Source organism: Dromiciops gliroides, chromosome 1, assembly GCF_019393635.1.
Source record: "Dromiciops gliroides isolate mDroGli1 chromosome 1, mDroGli1.pri, whole genome shotgun sequence".
Lineage (NCBI taxonomy): Eukaryota > Metazoa > Chordata > Mammalia > Microbiotheria > Microbiotheriidae > Dromiciops > Dromiciops gliroides.
Genome location: NC_057861.1, coordinates 525,973,340 through 525,993,865, shown reverse-complemented (window position 1 = coordinate 525,993,865; position 20,526 = coordinate 525,973,340). Strand labels below are relative to the sequence as shown.

Here is a 20,526-nt window from a genome sequence, read left to right as displayed (position 1 = left end):
CTGTACTGAGCGATGCCAAGCTGAGCTGCCCTCCCCTTTCACCAAAGTGAGACAGACCTTTCCTGAAGTCTTCTAAATTATCTCAAGTAAGACGATTGTGTCTCTCTGTCTTTTTGTAGGTTCTGTAGTTTCAGAATCTGTTTAGAGGCTTGATTTAGTGTTGTTTTTGAGGGAAACTCGGGAGAGCTCCGGCAACTTCCTGGCTTCTCTCCGACATCTTGGCTCCTGAGTGAAGAGGAGTGTCAAACTCAGCTGACTGAATCTGACCTTGCCCCCATTCCCATACCCATGAATTGCCTGAGACTGACCAAACATTATCACTTTCAGCCTCTGACTAATTTTGTAAATGTCCCAAACTCTCCCTTCCAGAGATTGCCAAGCTTTCTCTAAGGATTTTTGCTTGTTATACAAAACAACTTAACTGGTGAAAACTAGAGATGTCTCTCACCTCTCCCACCTGCAGCCTGGCCATTTCCCCTGCCTCAGTACCCTATAAACCCTGTTCCCAGCCCCTTCCTTGGGTACCCCAAGTGGGGCAACTCACTAGCCCTGATTAAAGACTTTAATTTTGCTATATTAGCTGTTTTCTCTGAAATTCAGGTTGACAGGTGACATGGGAGAATGGATGAGTGGTGGGAAGGGGAAATGGGTGAATGAATAGGTGAGAGGAGAGTGAATAGGTAGGTTTGTGAAAGGAGGGAAGGGGAGGTGGGTGAATGAATGGATGAGTGAATGGAGGAAAGGGAGATGGATGGCTGAATGCATGAGTGGGAGGGAGGGTGGATGGATGAATGAATGAGTGGAGGGAGGGGACAGCGAATGGGCGAATGAGCGGAGGGAGGGAAGGGCGGGTGGCTGGATGCAGTTTCCCTCCTCTCAATGACCTTAGCTAGCAAGTAAAGGCGCCCGTGAAGGACAGAGCCTCTCTCCGGCTGGGCCCGCTTGGCTCGCCTCAGGGGGAGGGGGCGACTGGGAGGTCAGGCCTTCCGCGGAGGCGCCCCGGGAAGGGAAGAAACAGGAAGGGGCGGGGCGCTCGTTGGTGAGAGTCCGCCGCTATAAACTGCTGCCAGGCCCAGTCCGGAGAAGGCGCCTTGGCTGCAGCGTGGAAGCGGGAGAGGCGGGAGACCGAGGGGGGCGGGGAAGGAGGAACGCCTCCCCAACGGCATTCTGGGACTTAGAGGCTCTCTCCTCGTGTCCCTCCGGCTTCTCCTTCTCGGGGCCAGTGGCATGCTAGTATTTGCTGAACCTTTGCATCTGAACTCCTTGGGAGTCTCACCTAGAGAAGGGACGAGTTTAGCAAACAATGTAGCGTAGAAGACGCTTTTACTTTCTTTTAGTCCTCCTCCCTTAGGGTCGAGACTACGTTTCCCAGTCATCAGAGCTCAGGCCGCTTGGAGAGATGGCGCGATGCACCTTGGGTGTTGTAGTTCTCGCTTGAACCAGGCTTCCGCACCCGGGGCTATCCCGGTGCCGAGGGCCGGACTACATTTCCCTTCAGTCCTCCCGAATTCCCTCGGCCGCCTTGGCGGAGACATTTGCGAACGGAGTGTCTCCAAGATGGCTGCTTGGGGAAGGAGGCGCCTTGGTCCGGGCAGCAGTGGCGGCAGTGCCCGAGAGAGGTGAGCTTGGGGGAGCCAAGGTTCCCCCTGGGCCGGTGGCGGAAGGCGTGGGAAGCCAAAGGGAACCAAGCGGTACTGCGGTGGCCTCGGCGCTGGCCTCTTCTCCCGCCCTTCACTCAGTTCGTTGGGCTCCTCCTTCCCCCCCGCCCGCTCTGTCCCCCTGCCTGCCTGCTGAGGGGCGCCTGGAATCCGGGCTCGAGGAGAGAAGCCGAGGGGGGGGGGGAGGGGCGGGGAGCCAAGCTGCGGGCGCCGGCCTCCAGCACCTCCCGGGGCTCCAGGGTGCGCCGCCGCGGCGGGGCGGGGTAGGAGGCGCTGGAGGGAAGTGTGGCCCAAGTCCGGGCCGCTGAGGGCCCGGATCGTGAGGGGAGGACCCGGGGGCAAAGCTCCAGGGGACGGGCGCCGGGGTCCCACCTGGGCCCCCGAGGGTCGGAGCCACAGCACCCGCGTGTATCCATACGCTGCCCCCCTCCACCGCCTCTCGCCCATCCCCCACGTGGGGCACGGAGGGGGGCGTTTGGCGAGGGGCGTGCGTGTTTGAGTGTGCGTTCGCGCGTGTGTGAGTGCGCATGTGGGTCTGTTCGTTTGGGGGTGGGGAGGCCGGAGGAGAGGAACCAGTGACAGAAGCAGGTCAACCGCGGGAAGGTCAGTGCGAGCGTGCACGTTTACCGGGCCAGGCCTTAACCCTTTCCAGATGTGGAACTCGCGAGGACAGAGGTGCCCGCCGCCCCCACCCCCACACTGGCCCCCGTCCTGGCCGAGGCTTCTTAGGACTTGGCTAGGTCGCTCTTCGGATCAGTCCTTCCAAGTGACCTTTTCCTACCCTCCAGGGGCTCGGGTCGGCAGGCAGAAATGCGTTTCCTTTTTTCGGTGGCCGAGTTGTCTGTCATTCGAGATGGGGTGGAAACTGATTTTTGGCTCTAGAAACCCCTCTCTTAGTAGGAATGGATTCGGAAAGACCTTTCCTGCTCTTGGTGCTGGGTTAATTCAGTACTGAATGGCTTCGGGGAAACTGTCTAAACTTTTTAGTCACTTGTGTGTGTGTGTGTGTGTGTGTGTTTAAACAAAAGAAACGTGTTTCCGGCAGTCTGCTATCCTGATTGGGGTAACAGTCGATCAGTACAGGAGAGGAGATATGTACTTGGGTTGCTTTAAATTAAAGTTACATTGAAGAAAGAACACGGTGGAGAGGGGGAAGACTCAGTATTAAGTCTTAAATGTCATGGTGCTTTCTTTTTTGTTCCCTCTTCACTGGAATGGGATGGGGGCGGGGCGGTGTTATGTTGCTGTTTTGACATTCTTTAGGGGTAGTAGTAAGAGGCTAAGTCAAAGAGCTATTTTGATAAGTTTTCAGATGGTATTAGAAATATTCAGATTTCCTGTACTTGTTTTATATGCATTGGTTTAGAAAACTTAAAGGAATCAATGAAGAAAAATATACACCCTCAGTCAATGTATGCAGGTGATAGAAAATGCCGAGTTGGGATGCTGTGTTCCATCTTCCTATGACATTGTTAGGATTTTTTTTAAACCTTTGACTGATCCCTGGAAGTATCCACAAAATGCAGCAGAGAATGATTTGTGCTTTTGAATAACTAAGTCAAGAATCTAGGAAAGAACCCATTCAAACCAATGGCTCATTTGTAACAGTTGTAACAGAAGAACGTTTGCTTCCTAGAAACAGGGCATCTGATTTTCTCGTTTCATGGAGTTGTCTTTCTCCTTCCCCCAATATGACTTGTTTTGGCTGAAGGTTACCTATTTGTTTTCCTTGTAAACTTTTTTAGCTAGGTTTTGTTTGGGTAGTAGCTCACCAGATCTCAGCTTCCCTAAAGATCCACCTCCCACTCAAGAAGCAGGAGGTGGAAACAACACTGCCATCTAGATCTAGCTTGTCAGCTGCTTTCTGTGGCACACCTACAGATCTTGCCTGGCCAGCCGGTGGGAAGACTGCTCTCTAAAGGCAGGGTAGATTAATTGATTACACACCACCATAAATTATAATGACTGCATGTTATTGGGTCTTATGACTAAAGTAGACTATTTCTGGCCCTTTTAAATGACTTTGTTCCATGTCCAGTTTGCACTAATGAAAATCTCAGCTTTAAATCTCATTCACTTTTAAGACCACTTGCTGCATTTTCCTGACTAGCATATGGTTTCTGGTAGAATTCTGAAGAAGCATTGTCTAGTGTGTGGGAAATAGAGACTGGGAAAACCTAATGAAATAACGAGTAGTTGCAAACACTGCCTTATGACGGAAGGGCTAGGTTTTCCATATATGTATCACCATTAGAGAGTCTTGTGGCATACCCAAGAGAAGCTATTTAAGCCACCTTGCCAATGTCTGTGGATTCTGGATTTACTTTGATAGGGAGGGTAACAGATGGGTGGAAATAGTGAAATGATAGCTGTTTGCATGTTGCTTTGTTCTTCATTCTAGCAGGACTCTTAATAATTCGTTCTTACATATTCCATTAAATCTAGGGATTCAGCCATGTTTATAATGAAGAACAGCAGACTCTGAGCTGTGACCTGAATTCTTGTCTAAAATTCAGCACACTGGCTGCAAGAGCGCCAAACAGAATGCCACTTGTTCCGTCGGAGTCTGTGAGACAAACTTGCACACCTAGGACAGAACAGTGCAGGTATCTGTGTGTTCTGCAATAATACATGGGCCAACTTGGAACAGACCACAGCTCTGCTCTCCCTATGTTTGCTGCTTAGACTTACGCAGGGACCTTAAGAGTTTGCTTCCATCAGTGGTGGTTTGAATGTGAGTATAGTCATTTGTTTGGGGTTCCTTCTTTATAGTTGACTGAAAATGGATTTGCTTTGTACCCTCTTCTTTTTGGCTGCTATTGCAGTCACTACTTAGAATGAGCCTTCAAAGGCCAGCAGTATCACAGATTTGTAGGTAAATGGGGCTCCAGGGTGGTTTCAATTTTTATTTTTCCAGGATTAAAGTCATTTACTAAGCCAGAGGTGCCTCTTTTTATATATTATTGGGGGCGGGGGCAGGGCAATGAGAGTTAAGTGACTTGTCCAGGGTCACACAGCTAGTAAATGTCAAGTGTCTGAGGCCAGATTTGAACAAACAGAAACCTCTCCCAGTGTACACTGTCCACTGCCTTAGGATTCCATGTTATCGAAGCATCCTTTAGGAAGCAAGGATTTGGATGAGACTACTTTTAAGTCTTGCTGAATCACACCTTATTTAGCTGGAACTTGATTTCCTCCTCAGTGGAGTCCACAGACTCAAAACTAGCTTTGATTTGACTTGGATTTTGATGGTGAAATGGTAGTTTGGGGTTACTAACCATGTTAAATATGTTGGCCACTAAGTTGAGGGACTTGAAGAACAAGACCACATTGGCAGGTTCCAGGAAAGTTGGCTCATGCTCCTTTGTTAGTGGACTTCTGTCCTGACTGGCACCTTTCATTTTAGATTTGTGGATTTTAAAGCTGGAAGGCACTTTTGAGATCTCTAGCCTGGCATCTCTTCAGAGAGACTCTTGAACTTTTATAAGTGGCTTTGTGGCAGGACTTTTTTCCATGACTGATTTGGAAAAGACCACCAAGTGTATTTTTTGTTCATGACTATAGAGGATTAAATCCCCAAGCCTTTAGATGTCTGAAAAGTTCCGTGTTTTTTGCTTAGCAAACCAAACAAAGGATAGATTCTTACTTCACTGAAGTAGGCACCCAGTTGCTGTATTGATTCCTGGAGTTGGATGTGTCAATTAGGGTATGCTTGGGTTCATTATGGTTCAAGGTTGGAATTGAGGTGCCTTACTGAAAATTTTATCTTAATTCATTCTTTTGGGGGGGGGGCAGTGAGGGTTAAGTGACTTGCCCAGGGTCACACAGCTAGTAACTGTCAAGTGGGGCTGGATTTGAACTCAGGTCCGCCTGAATACAAGGCCAGTGCTTTATCCGCTGTCACCTAGCTGTCCCCATCTTAATTCATTCTGACAAACTGCTGCGTATTGTAAAATATTTCTTGTTTCTTGTGAGTGCATTAACTGTCCCAGTATCTAATCACAAAATCATAATGCTTTTTTATGTGTTTATGTGTAATCAGACATTTCTCAAATGGTAATGATCAGCTAATTGCCTTTTGAGGTTCAGGAAGCTGAAAATTAAAGATGTGAAGAACCTGGACTTTAGTAGTCAAGCTTAACATAGTTTATAACCAGCTTATATGAAGGCATTCTTCATTCAACAAACTGAAATACTTAAAAATAGAAAAATGAGTAAAGGAAAAAGATGGGTGGAACTGGAACCTCCCCTTTCAGGAGGTGTTCTGGTGATTAAATAAATTCATGTGTCTCCTTTCCAGTTTCACCAATGATGTGTGACATTATTGCCTTTAGGCAGCAGAGATTTATTTGTGACACCTTAACATTAATTAAGTCTATATGTACCCAAAGGGGAAAGGTTATACCCAAAGGAAACCATAGTCCCCAGTTCTTGGGAACTTATAGTCCCTCTCCAGAGCTACCAGAGCTTGGAGTTGTCTGGAATATTACCAATGTACAGCACTCTTATATTCCCTCCTCCCAGGCCCCTTCATTTCCCAACATCTGCTCATGTTTCAGTAGCATGTAAGTTGCCATGCATGTTTTGGTCACAGCAGTTGCCAATGGAAAGAACGGGAAGATATTTTCCTGTACCCTTGTTTCCTTTAAAGGGTGGAAGGTTGGGATATTTGGAGTAATGTAACAGTTGCTAGCAAAATTTGAATTGTTAATATCTTGGGCTTTATACCACACAACTTACTGCTTTGCTGGTCTTTAATTTTGTAGTACATAAAGTAGGAATACTTTGATCGTTGGTTTGTTCTTTGCCACAAAGGGAACAGTTTTCCGTGTGAGACTCTTGGTCTCTAATTTTTCAGGATGCAAATCGGTAGCAATGCTGCTCTCAGTAATGTTTTATTCACATAGGCATATTTCATTTTATGTAGTAGATGTTGCAAACACTTGAGTTTTATTTGCTTGGGTGGGTTGAGTCTGTCGGGAGTTTACTGGGTGGGGGAAAACATACAGCTTTGTGCCCTAAAGGTTACAGTTAAGAGAGGAGATGAATTGGACAAATAAATCATGTGCCACAAAAGAAAACTTGTGCGCAAAGAAATTCAGGTCTAAATCTATAGGCATCTCTCCCTTAACTTTATATAAATTACATTGTAGGTTACCTTGGGGAAATTTTCATTTCCAAGTTGGCATTGCTTTCAGCCCAATTCTAAGCTACTGAACTGCTATTATTTAAATTGAACTCATAGTTACTAACTACACTTAGTGTTCAGGAAATGCAAAAGCATTTCAGAATTTAACCAGCTATTGTTAGGAACTCTACAAAGTATTAGAAAGCTGTTTGTGTGTGCACATGTAAATTACTCCCATCCTCACTTCTACCAGTAAGGGAGAAAATTAAGAATTTAACATAGAGTAACAGTAGCAGAAATGAATTGAACTGAGTGTCCAGCTTTGTTTTGTCCATAAAAACTATATGGAAGAGGATAGAATTCAGTTTTAAAAGGCATCATGGAGGAGCAGGGAGGCTTTCCCCAGATGTGTGAAGGCCTGTGCAAAGGTAAAAGTCTTTAGGGGTGAAATGACAGATAACAGACCTGACTAGAGTGGGTAGTTTACCCCAGACCGTGATTTTGGTTGATTTGAGGTCAAATGGTGAAGGCCGGCCAAGGTTCTTGACAGGTATTTAGTTTCATGTTAATGGACATTTCCACATCTGTACTTATGGTGGATGGTTGTTACTAAGAACTGAAAATTGGGGGTAGAGTGGGCACGAGAGTGGTTATTATGTATTTTAGTTCATGTTGATGTTTATTTGTTTTGTTTTTGCGGGGCAGTGGGGGTTAAGTGACCTGCCCAGGGTCACACAGCTAGTGTCAAGTGTCGGAGGCTGAATTTGAACTCCGGTCCTCCTGAATCCAGGGATGGTGCTTTATCCACTGTGCCACCTAGCTGCCCCTCAGGTTGATTCTTTTTTTGGGGGTTGGAGTGGGACAATGGGGGTTAAGTGACTTGCCCAGGGTCACACAGCTAGTAAGTGTCAAGTGGCTGAGGCTGGATTTGAACTCAGGTCCTCCTGAATCCAGGGCCAGTGCTCTATCCATTGTGCCACCTAGCTGCCCCAGGTTGATTCTTTTTTTTTTTTTTTTTTTTTTAGTGAGGCAATTGGGGTTAAGTGACTTGCCCAGGGTCACACAGCTAGTAAGTGTTAAGTGTCTGAGGCCTGATTTGAACTCAGGTACTCCTGACTCCAGGGCCGGTGCTCTATCCACTGCGCCACCTAGCTGTCCCAGCTTGATTCTTAATACACATTTAATGCCTGCAGTGAAAATCATTTGATAATATCATCTAAACTGTTATAGTTGGATTTGTCAGAGAAGCCTAAACCCCCCAAAGATACAAGCTTTTTATTTGTCACTTTCTAGAACCAAGACATGCTTATTGCATGCCAACACGTTTTAATCCAAACCAGTGATTAGTTTGGGAGGAAGTTGGCCAGTGGGACTTGGACAGTGTAAAGTAATGTTTTAACTATGTCTTGATTTTGTGTAGTGATTCATTTAGATTGTGTGAGTTTTAGAGTATTAAGTACTACAGTGTTGGGTGATGGCTAGAAATTAGAAATAGCTTCCTCAGTGGAGCAATGGAACGATTTCATTTCTTAACTAAACCAGGATGAAAAATCAGTATCAGCAGTTCAAAGCTGAACCAACAAGCAGCTTGATCTTGGCAGCTTGATCTTGATCTTACAACCCTAATGATCCATGTTCATAGTGGCAGAGAATTTTAAAAATGTGGGCTTAATGGGTGGTTACATGCACTATCTGCTCTGATCTAAATGAGTTCTGACAGAAGATTATTTGTTCTCTTTGGTTTTAATATGTTGATTGTAAAGCCAGTAGTCACCGAACAAGGCCTACTCCTAGGAAGGAGACTGGGTCCCAGAGACAAAGATAGAGCAGTCGGCCCTCAAGGACTCCTAGGAGGGGGGAGGGGCAGGGGATGCAGCATGGTAGACTCATGGAAGCAAATACTGAGTGTAGGCAAAGCAATGCAAAACAGTTATTGGGGGACAGCTAGGTGGCGCAGTAGATAAAGCACCAGCCCTGGATTCAGAAGGACCTGAGTTCAAATTCAGCCTCAGACACTTGACACCAGCTGTGTGACCCTGGGCAAGTCACTTGACCCTCATTGCCCTGGCCCCCCCCCCCCAAATAACAGTTATTGGGATCTAGAAGCCTCCAATTTGGAGGAGCTGTGATATGATTTGTGTCTGAAGGTAGATAAGGCAGAGGTGAGGGGAATGTGGCCTAGAAAGCCAAGAGATACAAGGCCCTGTGGACGGAAGAGCTTGTGTATCAAACTGTAGAATCAGTTGAGGAACTTGGTTATCTGGAGGGCGTTAGGAGTCTGGCAACAAATACAGGATGCCTGTTTGTGGACTGGCGGAAGGAGATTTGGGGTAGTACATCTCTGTAGAGGCAGCATGTGAAATCTCTTCCTTCCCAGGCAGGTCTAGGTTAATTCTCAGCAGGTATGATTGGACAGCTCTTTTCAGGTCCCCAGGTGGTGCTGTGATTGCCTGTCATGGCCTAAGCCCTGCTGCTTATGCCCAGTCCTCCTGGAGCACCTTTCTGCTGTTATATTGTTCACCATCGAGCTGTGGGTGCCATTTGTTGGGTGGCTTCCTCTGCTGAGCTGCACCTTCCTTGACTTGGAAGGTTTTTTCTTTTCAAGTAGACACCTCCATAAGCTAGAGACACATCCAAAGGAAGACAACCAGGATGACCGAGGGCCTTGAGACCATAGCATGTTTAAATTGGTTGCAGAATTTAATGATGATTAACCTTGAGAAAAGATGGGGGTGGGGGGGCTGCTGTCTTTAAGTACTTTATTTTTGTTTTGTTTTTTGTTTTTGTTTTTGTGGTGCAGTGAGGCTTAAGTGATTTGCCCAGGGTCACTCAGTGTTTGAGCTGGATTTGAACTCAGGACCTCCTGAATCTAGGGCCTGTGTTTTATGTACTGCGCCACCTGTCTTCAAGTACTTGAAAGGCAGTCAGGTCAAAGAGGGGATTATTAGGCTTAATTTGTGGTGGTATTCTCAGAAAGCAGAAGTAGGACAATGGGTAGAAGTTTAAAAGAGGTAAATTTAGACCCGATTGAAGAGGAAATGTCCTTAAATTGTAGAAATCCAAGTGGAATACGCTGCCCTTGGGAGGTAGTGTGCTCCTCCTTTAGATTTTGGGGTGGACTTGTCATCAGTGGTTTTGTGACTTCTTCCACCTCTGAGATTCTGTGACCTTTTATTTTGAGAATATCTCAAGTTCATTTTTTATTTTTTCAAGTTCCCTTTTAAAACTGCACTGTTGATGCTTTGGCACATTTTATATGGCCCATGTTTTATTTGGAGGCAAACAGTGATCTGTTTTCTTAGCAGTAGATCCCCTAATGCTTTTGAGGGACTCGGGAAGAAAGCATGATGACCAGATACAGCTTCTATTTGTCTTGAAATACACTAAATAGAATTTACTTACACACACACACATTGGATTTACCTTCTCTGGTAATTTTTATTTGCCCGTAACCAGAATACCAAGGGCTACACAAATCTCATTTTCATGTATGGAATGTAAATTATCTCCTGATAAAAAGAGGTATCCGGATTTAAAAAGCTGCCATAAACTGCATGATAGTTTAGGGAGAAGATTGTCCTGGGATGGAAAGCTTTTATAATTTCTTTCTTTTTTTTTTTTGTGAGGCAATTGGGGTTAAGTGACTTGCCCAGGGTCACACAGCCAGTAAAGACACTTGTCTGAGGCCAGATTTGAACTCAGGTCCTCCTGACTTCAGGGCCGGTGCACTATCCACTGCGCCATCTAGCTGCCCCCTTTTATAATTTCAAAGCAACTGATGCCTATTATTAGCTATTTCATCAATTTCAGCAATAACCTTAATTTTAAATAACTAGTTTTTCAAAGGAACTAAAATTGAAAACATTAGCTTGTTTGCTTCTCCCTGGCTTTTTTTCACATGTTGTGCCCAGGGAAAATTTTGAGTCAGTATCTTTTATTTCACTTCCCCATATTAAGACAGAAAAGTGGTTGTTGCACCTGAAGCTATGGAGGGAGGTGTAGAGTGTTCACCAGGAGTAGAATAGAATGGCAGGGCATTCAGAATTGGAAAAATAGGATTGGGCTGAAGATTTGACTGCCCAATGATGTGTGGTTTGCAAGAGAAATAACTTCTCAGGTACCGTGGTTTTGATCTGTAGTCTTAAGTAAACAGTGTTTTTCTCTTTAGCTTCACAACAGCTGTCAAGAGTCACACTTTAAGGTAGGGGTTCTTAACCTGGTGTCCATGAGTTTTGTTTTGTTAATTTTGATAACTATTTCATTCTATGTAATTGGGTTTCCATTTAAAAAATTTTATGCATTTTAAGAACACAATTCTGAGGCATTTATAGACTTCACTAGACCTCCAAAGGGGTCCACTTCCACAAAAAAACAGTTAACTCCTGCCTCGGGAAGAAGCAGATTTCTTCATTTGGAGGAGTTGAGGTAGCCAGAACATTTGGGGGGGGGCAGGGATTGGGGCAATGAGGGTTAAGTGACTTGCCCAAGGTCACTCAGCTAGTAAGAAGTGTCAAGTGTCTGAGGTCCTTCTGAATCCAGGGCCAGTGGTTTATCCACTGCACCACCTAGCTACCCCCCCCCTCCCCCCAATATCTTAAACCTGTATTTGAGACATTTGTTTCTTTGCATGAACAGGGAGTTCTTGATTCTCTCTCTCTTTTTTTGCAGGGCAGTGAGTTAAATGACTTGCCCAGGGTCACACAGCTAATAAGTGTAAAGTGTCTGAGGCCAGATTTGAACTCAGGTCCTCCTGAATCCAGGGCCAGTGCTTTATCTACTTCACCACGTAGCTGCCCCCTAGTTCTTGATTCTCAACCTTTAAATCATGGAATTCCCAGGACTTTGAGTGTCATTTGATTCATATTCTTAAGGAGGTCACATAACTAAATTTGAAGCAACTTCTCTCTTTATAAAATACTCTTACCTTTTCGATTTCTTTTCTCTATCTTCCTCTCACTATGAGTCATGGATTTTTGACTGCATTTGAAAATCCAGAGAAAATGTCTAGGTTTTGAGATTCCCATGAACTTAGTTTTCATACACTTCTCTAAAGAATTAAGACCTATTAATGCAAAATTCTATTCAAGGTTTCTACCTGTTTCTTATAACTATTCATTTCCCCCTCAAGAAAGAACTGATAATGATAGATTTAGACTCTGCTATTTCTGCACTGTGGACAAGCTGTTTTGGCAACCCGTAGTTGGAAGCATTTTAACAACCGATCATATTTATGTACCCCAACTGCCTTTAGGGAACTAATTTGTCCTCAAAGCACAGCAGTTAGTCTACCACCTGGTTAATTCCCATGATTGCCACCTTTAGAGTATACAAAATTGAATTCTAGCACACAATTTAATTAGAATGGACTAGCCTTATTTTAGCCAAAATTAATTAACAGTTTCATTCCCTGGGATAAAAGGGTTATTTATTTCTAGGCTCTTATACACACTGAAATCAACTCAAACCTGCTGCTGCTTATTGTAGTGTGCCAGCTCTGTACCTCTTCCTCTCCTACCCTGTCTAACAGAGTTTACATCCTGCGACAGCTTTATCTCTTAGGACGCTTTTAGGAGCAGTTATCAGTCCATTAATAACTACTTTTCATTCTAATGTGAGCATGTGGGAGAGCTAATCAGTTGTTTACCTAATTAACTTGTAAGTAGACTAAAACTAAATTGCCTCAGGCTAATTTCTGCTTTAAAATGCTTTTTAAAAGTTGATTTAACCTGAGAGTAACATTTGAAATCACAAGTACCTGCCCTTTTTCTTTGTACTGATTTCAGTTTACATACCCTGTGTAACATTAGACTATAATTGCTTTCTTATTGATGATGGGGGGAAAGAATTCACTTAAATGAACTGGTTTTTAGGGAACTAAATAGCAGACCAGATTCTTTGTAATAAGGGATGGCTCTCTGGAAAAGGGTAGGTGGGAAGATATTCAGGGGGGAATGTGGACAGTGTAAAAACAAAATATATTTTAAACTAAATAGCAAACTTATAAATTTTGAGTCATATCTGTCGCCACATAGCTAATTAGGAAAATGAGTAGCTTTTAATCTAGAACTTTTGGCATAGTTTAAGGGATATATTTCAAATGACCTTTTATTTGTGGTTCAGGATGGTATCTCTTTTAGCCAGCTTAGCTAAGAGATCAGTATTAGCATGTAGAAAATAGTGATCACTAGAAACTTTGTAGTACAGCCTCAGCCTCTCTCCTTCCTTGAGAAGGGTCTGTAGACTGGTGCATCAGAAAAACTTGTAAATAGCATGTCTTGTTTCTGCAAGGTGTTTGACACATTCGCTCATGGTAGTCTTATGGACAAGATGGAGAAATGAGGGCAGGGTTAGAGTAGCAGCCTAGTTAAGCTCATTTATGAAATTGAGCAGCTAGACCCAAAGAATGTTGGATTGAATGATGGATTGGTATCACTGTAGTCAGATGTCTTAAGTTGCTTGTTTCAGTGCTGATCTGTAGCCAGCATTTTTGTCTACCAATGAAAGTAGGCTCATCAAATTTGGAGAGGTAGTAATAAAAAACTGAGAAATAGTGAATATAGTGGTTAATAGAAACAAGACCTTAAAAGGTCTTTGTGCTGGAATAATTGAGCTGAAACAATAAATGAAATCAAATTAAGTACAAATCCTGAATGGGGGAAGTGTTTGTGTTAAACAGACCAGGGCTCAGTTGGTTTACCTCTTAGAAAAGCTTAATGTAGCCTTGTACTGTTTAAATCTAAGTGTAGTTCCCAGAATAAGAAAGGTGGTAATATCACTGTCCTCAATGTTGATCAGATCACACCTTCCACACTATGTTCAGTTTTGGAAATCATGTGATCTGAATTTGAGATGATGTTCCTGAGGACAGTTTAACCCATTTTGGAGGAGGTAGAGAAGGTACAGGATATGACATCTGGTTTGAGGGCTGTCATGGGAAATCTGTTGATTTAGTCTTTGTGGCTTCTGTTTTGAAGTGCTAGGACCAATGAGTAGAAATTATAAAGAAGCAGCTTTTTGCTCAAGCTGTGGGAAGAACTTTCTAAATTAGTGTTGGACTTGTAGTCATGAAGAGACATGAGTTTGACTTCTCCCTCAGATGGTCCTATAATTTCAGCTTCAGTTTCTGCATCCATAACAGGGTTGGTGATAATAAGCACCGACCTCAAAGGGTTGTTGCAGTTATCAAGTGAGATTTACAAAATGTTTTTTGTTTTTGTTTTTTTGGAGGGGGGACAATGAGGGGTCACACAGCTAGTAAATGTCAAGTGTCTGAGGCTGGATTTGAACTCGGGTCCTCCTGACTCCAGGGTCGGTGCTCTATCCACTGTGCCACCTAGCTGCCCCCTGCAAAATGTTTTGTAAACCATAAAGTGCTTATATCAACATCAGCTATTTTTTCTTTATTAATAACCTTAGTGAAGCTTTTTCTGATTTCATAAGACTTCAAAAAATTTATTCTTTTTCCCTCCATTCGGACATACATGAAGTCAAGAGACCAGAACATTCAAGTTAGTCTGTCTCCAGGAAGAAGTTTGTAGTTCTGCAAGAGAAGCAGTTTTAAAACTGAAACACAAGATGAAAATTGTAGTAATTACCTTTATGGGTATCCATAAGGTTCTGCTATTCTCATTAGTAACAAGCCATGTTTAACATCTCTGAAACTATTGAGCAGGTATTTGGGCAGTGGATGAAAGGAGACAGTAGGGCTGTTGTTACCCATAGCTTTTGAGGACTTTTAGCAATTTGGTCTCTGACATCTATGCCACAGGCTGCTTTGTGCTCAATCACTAAAGACTACATTGTACTGTTGTACCCTTTGTTCTTAGACAAAGATAACTTCCTTTGAGCACGCTGAGGGCAGGGTGTTATACACTACCTTTTATCAGTGTGTATTGTCTTCGACATTGAAGTCTCTCTCTTCTCCGGGTAATAACTTAAATAATAGTAAACTTAATTTTGTGCACTTTTTTTTAGTGTGTTAAAAGGTGATTTTCCCATTCTGTCCCTTCCCCTAGCTTTTTAACTGAACCCCACTTTTTAACTAGACCTGGTATGTTGCATTAGGAACTTTTCCTAGACTTTAGGGTGCCCTTTATATGCATGATTCTAAATTAAGTTCTTTCTAGAGTATCCCTGGAGGCTTGTTGAAGATGTTGGATCTTTTCACATTTAAACTGAACCTCACCCTCCCAAAACCCTACTTCAAAGCTGGCATTGTTGAAATTAAGCAAACCAGGTTCTTTGTTTATTAATTGTCTCATCTTTCCTCAACAGGGTAACCTTGTCTGCCACAGAGTGTTATATCGTTCATGAAATCTACAATGGAGAGAATGCCCAAGACCAGTTTGAGTATGAGTTGGAACAGGCTCTGGAGGCGCAATACAAATACATAGTTATAGAGCCCACCCGGATTGGCGATGAGACTGCCCGATGGATCACTGTTGGGAACTGCCTGCACAAGACAGCTGTGCTGGCAGGCAGTGCCTGCCTCTTCACCCCGTTGGCACTTCCCTTAGATTATTCCCATTACATCTCCCTGCCTGCCGGCGTGCTGAGCATGGCCTGTTGCACCCTCTATGGAATCTCCTGGCAGTTTGACCCCTGCTGCAAGTATCAAGTGGAGTATGATGCCTATAAACTTTCCCGACTGCCTCTGCATACGCTCACTTCCTCCACTCCTGTGGTGCTGGTGAGGAAGGATGACCTGCACAGAAAGAGACTGCATAATACAATAGCACTTGCTGCCATGGTGTACTGTGTAAAGAAGATTTACGAGCTCTATGCTGTATGATTTCAGTAGAAAAGGGAGAGAAAGAGAAAAAACACCCACAAAAGACAACAGTGTATTAAGATTTCCACAGTAACATTTTTTTTCCTCTGAAATGCAGTGGAGACTGGGAAGGTGTTTGGTTTAATATTTGTTATTTTTCAGAGTAAGACAAATCACTGCTACACCAAGGGATTTTCAGCTCATTACACTAAGATGTGGATCTGCAGTGACTTGACATGTTCTAGGCTGTGGAAGTCTGATTGAGCAGTGGAATGTTGATGGAAGCAAACGATATCAAGGGGGGTGTGAAATGCTTTTTTGGGGGAGGGGGGAATCTTTCAAGTATATTGTTTAACTGTACCATCCAGAGCCAGCCAGAAGCTATTGACCATTAAAATAATGAGCATTTCAAGTGTTTTTCTCTCCATGCCTTTATATGTACCTGTTTTTAAGGATCACCTTTAGGATGGTGGCTTAAGGTTGATCTGAGGGACAAGTTGTGGTTTTGTTTGTATTTAACATGAATCTTAGAAGTTTGTTGTTCATGAGGTGCCTTCTGCACCACTGTTGAAACCCATTGGAATGGGGTGACCATAATCAACCAAGGGTCCCGCCCCCCCCCCCCCCAGTAGAATACAAAACTTTACTTGGTCACTCTGTGGCTCCACTTTGTTCTGGGGAGGAGAAGAGGGGCACTAAACTTGACAGCAAAGTGCTATGGACTTGACATCCTACTTTACTCTGTAGTGATCTCAAGACTTCCAGGAAATGTGAACGAAATCTCCTGAAAAGATTAGAAACTCCTGCCCTAGCTAACAACTGTTGTAAGATTTCTCTTCTCATCTGTCCAGTTATTTATCTATTCTCTCTCTCTGGGTGGCCAGTTGCTAGACTGCCAGATTCACTTGTGGTTTAGATTTAAGGTTTTAAAATTGCCAGGAAGTCCTATCTCTAGAACTGAATGCCCAAACCATTCACATTCCACTTGGCGAGTCACGGTGTGGGTGGCAAAATGATGTTGGGGGATCTTTTAGATTTTGAATTTTAACAGTAAATTTTTGCAGGTAACTGGCCACAGGGAAAGTGATCCCCAATAAATGCCTACCTGATTCTGCAGAGCTCATTGAAATCCTGTTGTAATGATTATCTCTCAGGTATCGAGAAGCTTGTTACCTACTTGGAAATCCTGTTTTGCTTGAATGACAAATGTTTATGTAATAGGCCCTGACTTGGGAAGGGAGCCACTTGCCCTGTTTGGAAATGTTCTGCCTGCAAATCAAATTTCAGGTGGTGTGGTGGCTTGAAGCAGATAGGCCTTCACTTGAGCAATGGAAGATCACTGTTGCCAGCTGAGGAGGTGTGAGGCAGAAGCTCTTTACCCTTGAAATAGAAACTGTGTAAACAGGTAGACTTGTTTTATCACTACTTCCCAAGCAGCATTTAACAAGGTTTGTTTTGTTAAGAGAATAACCCACATTCTGAAACACCATCTTATTTACATTTTCTGTAGCCAAAGTAGACTGAATTATCACTTTTGTTAACAAGACAGGAAGTTTTAGTCCTTGGTGTCTACATAAGTAGTAGACCTTGTTGATAAGGAAACTTGAAAACACCTTGTCCTGGCATCTGCTATACTAGACTGTAGCAAATTCCACTCCCTAATATGAGGGTTAACCAACCATTTTATCATATCCCCATTAAGGAGGTTTTTTTTTTTTTTGATATTTCCTTGTTTGTAGTGCTAATTTTTTATTTCTAGAGATGGGGCATGGAAAAACTAAAATATGCCAATCCCAGTGGTAGTTTTGATCAAGGTAATATAAGTCTTTTTTTTTTTTTTTTTTTAGTGAGGCAAGTGGGGTTAAGTGACTTGCCCAGGGTCACACAGCTAGGAAGTGTTAAGTGTCTGAGGCTGGGTTTGAACTCAGGTCCTCCTGACTCCAGGGCCGGTGCTCTATCCACTGTGCCACCTAGCTGCCTCAAGGTAATATAAGTCTTAAGTGGGGATTTTTGTATTTTGGGGGGGGAAATGAATCAGAAAACATCTATATATGATTACATTTAAGCCTCAAAATGACCTTATTAATAAATTGTGCAAATGTCCTTTCTACTAATGAGAAAACTAAGACACAGAATAAATAATTTGTTCTAAGTACAAATCAACTGAAGATTACCCATGTGAGTTACTGACATGGATTGATCTAGTTTTATCCTTTGGTGTTTTGAGAAAAATGAATACCTTTCTACTTTATGCATGTAAATCAGTTACCTAGAGTCTGAGTAGGAAGGGACCTTTAGGGTTCATCTGATCTAACCTGAGCCTTAGCCAACAGACTTTTTAACATCTCAGAATGAGTGGACGTTCCATCAATGGGAGGAAAATCCATTATCTCCTGAGGCAGCACGTGGCACTTTTTTTTTTTCCTCTCCTCACACTGAGCAGAAATTTTCCTCTCTGGGACTTCTACTCATTGCTCCTCCTCCTATCTTCTGGGGCCAAGCAAAACAAATCTAATCCGTCTTTCACATGACAGCTCTTTAAACACTTGAAGACAGCTATCATGCCCTATCCCTTTACTCCCCCCTCCTAGTGTTCTCTTCTTTCCAGACTAATGCTGTTAGCTCCTTTAGCCAAATCTGGGGTGGCATGGTGCTCGGTCTCCTCATCCTGGTCACCCTCCTCTGGACCTATTCCAGCTTGCAAGTGTTCCTGGCAAACTTTCCAACTTCACAGCTTCATATCTCCTCATTCATTCAGTGAATAAACATTAACTGAATATGCTGAACATATCATATAAGACCATAACACTAGGTACGAAGGACAAGACACGGCCTTTTCCTTCACGCAACCTGGAGCAACTTCCGTTTCAGAAGTCCTCTGTAACCTTACAGCTGGTTAAGAAAACTTGCTAGGCATCATTTATTGTTCCCGATAGCTAATAAACATAATTTTCTGTGCTCCAGAAGCCTAGGGTAACCAGCTCTATATGAAGAGTTTACTAAGTTGAGGGTCAATGAAAAGGGTGATGAGGAAATAGCTGGAGGAGGAAAATAAGTAGTTTAAGCAATCCAGGGGTTGGAAAGGAAAACATGGGAAACTGATCTGATTCATCACCTCTAGTTTGTAAATTCTTATGCTTTTAAAAGTTCTACTTTTTTTTTTTTTTTTTTTTTTGCAGGCAATGGGGGTTAAGTGACTTGCCCAGGGTCACACAGCCAGTAAGTGTCAAGTGTCTGAGGCCGGATTTGAACTCAGGTACTCCTGAATTCAGGGCCGGTGCTTTAACCACTGCGCCATCTAGCTGCCCTAAAAGTTCTACTTTTTATGAAAATTGATAGAAAAAAGTTTTATAACCCAGAGAATAGTAAGATGGTTTGATGACTGAGTCAAGAGTCAGTCATTCTGTTGTGTTAGACAGAAGTAACATCAATCTTCTCTATTGTTGGCAAGTTTTCAAGTGCTCATTAGGAAAAAAATCCATTCAATTCCATTAGTTCCAGTGGAACTAATGAGCTTTGTGGAATCTGAATGATGAATCATTATTCAGAAAATTCATTTATAGGCAGCTGCCCATCTGAGCTTACAAAAAAAAAAGTCCAAGAGAACCTAAAGATAATAGTAAAGGGCTTTGTCTGTTGGAAAAGAACCACTGAGTAGGTCTGGGCTCTGCTTTTTCTTCATGAACATTTCAGTATTAAGGCCTACACTATGTGCCCAACCACCGTGCTCGATGCTGTGGATACAAAAAGAAGGCAAAAGACAGTACCCTGCCCATAAGGAGCTCACAGTCTAATGGGGAAGACAACATGCAAACAAATGTATGCAAAGTAAGCTTCAAAGAGAAGGAACTGGAATTAAGAGGGCTTGGTAAAGACTTGAAGAAAATAGGATTTTGGTTGAGACTTCAAGGAAACCGGGGAAGTCAGTATTCCTCGATGAGGTGAGAGTGTGTTCTGGGGTAGGGGCTGGGGGGGGAACAATCTGAAAGTACCCAGAGCTGAGAGATGGAATGTGGGTCCTGAACAGCCAGGCCAGTATCACTCCATCACAGTACACTGGGGAGTAAGGTGTAAGAAGACTAGAAAGGTAGGAGGGGAATAGGTTTTCGTGAAAGGCTTTGAATGCCAAAAAGAAGTCTGATCCTGGAGTCAACAGGGAGTTGGTATGATTGAACCTGCACTAATTTAAGGAAATAGCTTGAATGGCTTAATGGAGAATGGATTGGAGCGAGGAGACTTGGGGCAGGCTATTGCAGTAATCCAGCCTGTACTAGATTGACGGCAGTGTTAATTTGAGAGATGTTGCAAAGGGGAAATTGACAGGCCTTGACAATGGATTGGATATGGGGGTTGGGAGATAGTGAGGAGTCAAGGATGACTTCTAGGTTGTGAGCCTAAGGGACAGGGGAGATGCAGAAATAGGTACGGTAAGAGCAGGGGAGGGCGTGGGGTTAGGGGTGGGGGAGGGAGAAGATGAGTTCAGTTTTGAACATGTTAAGTCTAAGATTGGTATCCAGTTTGAGATGGCTGAAAGGTAGCTGGGGATGTGAGCTCAGGGCTAAGTAGAGGTTGGGGCAGGAAAAGCAGATTTGAGAATCATCAGAATAGAGATGCTAAGTACAGTAGAGTGGAAGAAGAGAGAGGGTCCAGGACAGAACCCTGCGGGGCACCTACAATTCAAAGGCTTGATCCACAGGAGGAAATAACAAAAGAGATGGAGGAATTGTCTGATGGATGGGAAGAGAACCAGAAGAGGGGTGTCTCAAAAATCTAGAGAAAAGAATATCGAGGAAAGTGATCAACAGTGTCAAAGGCTGCAGAGAGGTCACAGATGAAGGATTGAGGAAAAGCCACTGGATTTGTCAATTAGGATAACTGGAGAGAGCAATTTTGGTAAGAGTGAGAAAGACAGGAAATCTATTAGAGAAGACAGAATGGGATGGGATCACTTGTGGTGAGTATTAAGTAAG

General features: G+C 43.4%; 1 protein-coding gene across 2 annotated transcripts; it reads left to right on the top strand.

Moving 5' to 3' along the window:
• Nucleotides 1–1,146: 1,146 nt before the first annotated feature.
• Nucleotides 1,147–16,654, top strand: LOC122741767 (transmembrane protein 11, mitochondrial). 2 transcript variants are annotated; one of them, XM_043985533.1, is made up of 3 exons: nucleotides 1,499–1,619; nucleotides 4,104–4,264; nucleotides 15,061–16,654. In XM_043985533.1, exons 2-3 carry the CDS (start codon nucleotides 4,203–4,205, stop codon nucleotides 15,575–15,577), a joined length of 579 nt encoding a protein of 192 aa, XP_043841468.1. In that variant the 5' UTR covers nucleotides 1,499–1,619; nucleotides 4,104–4,202; the 3' UTR covers nucleotides 15,578–16,654. The 2 variants fall into 2 exon arrangements, with proteins under 2 accessions (XP_043841458.1, XP_043841468.1); XM_043985523.1 differs by lacking the exon at nucleotides 4,104–4,264 and having other exon boundaries at nucleotides 1,147–1,619; nucleotides 15,061–16,652.
• Nucleotides 16,655–20,526: the final 3,872 nt, after the last annotated feature.

Excerpts from the sequence above, each read along its gene's own strand:
- LOC122741767 (XM_043985523.1), top strand. The coding sequence starts at position 1,408 with ATGCACCTTGGGTGTTGTAGTTCTCGCTTGAACCAGGCTTCCGCACCC. Across the intron at positions 1,620-15,060 it reads GGCGGCAGTGCCCGAGAGAG|GGTAACCTTGTCTGCCACAG; the intron begins GTGAGCTTGGGG and ends TTTCCTCAACAG.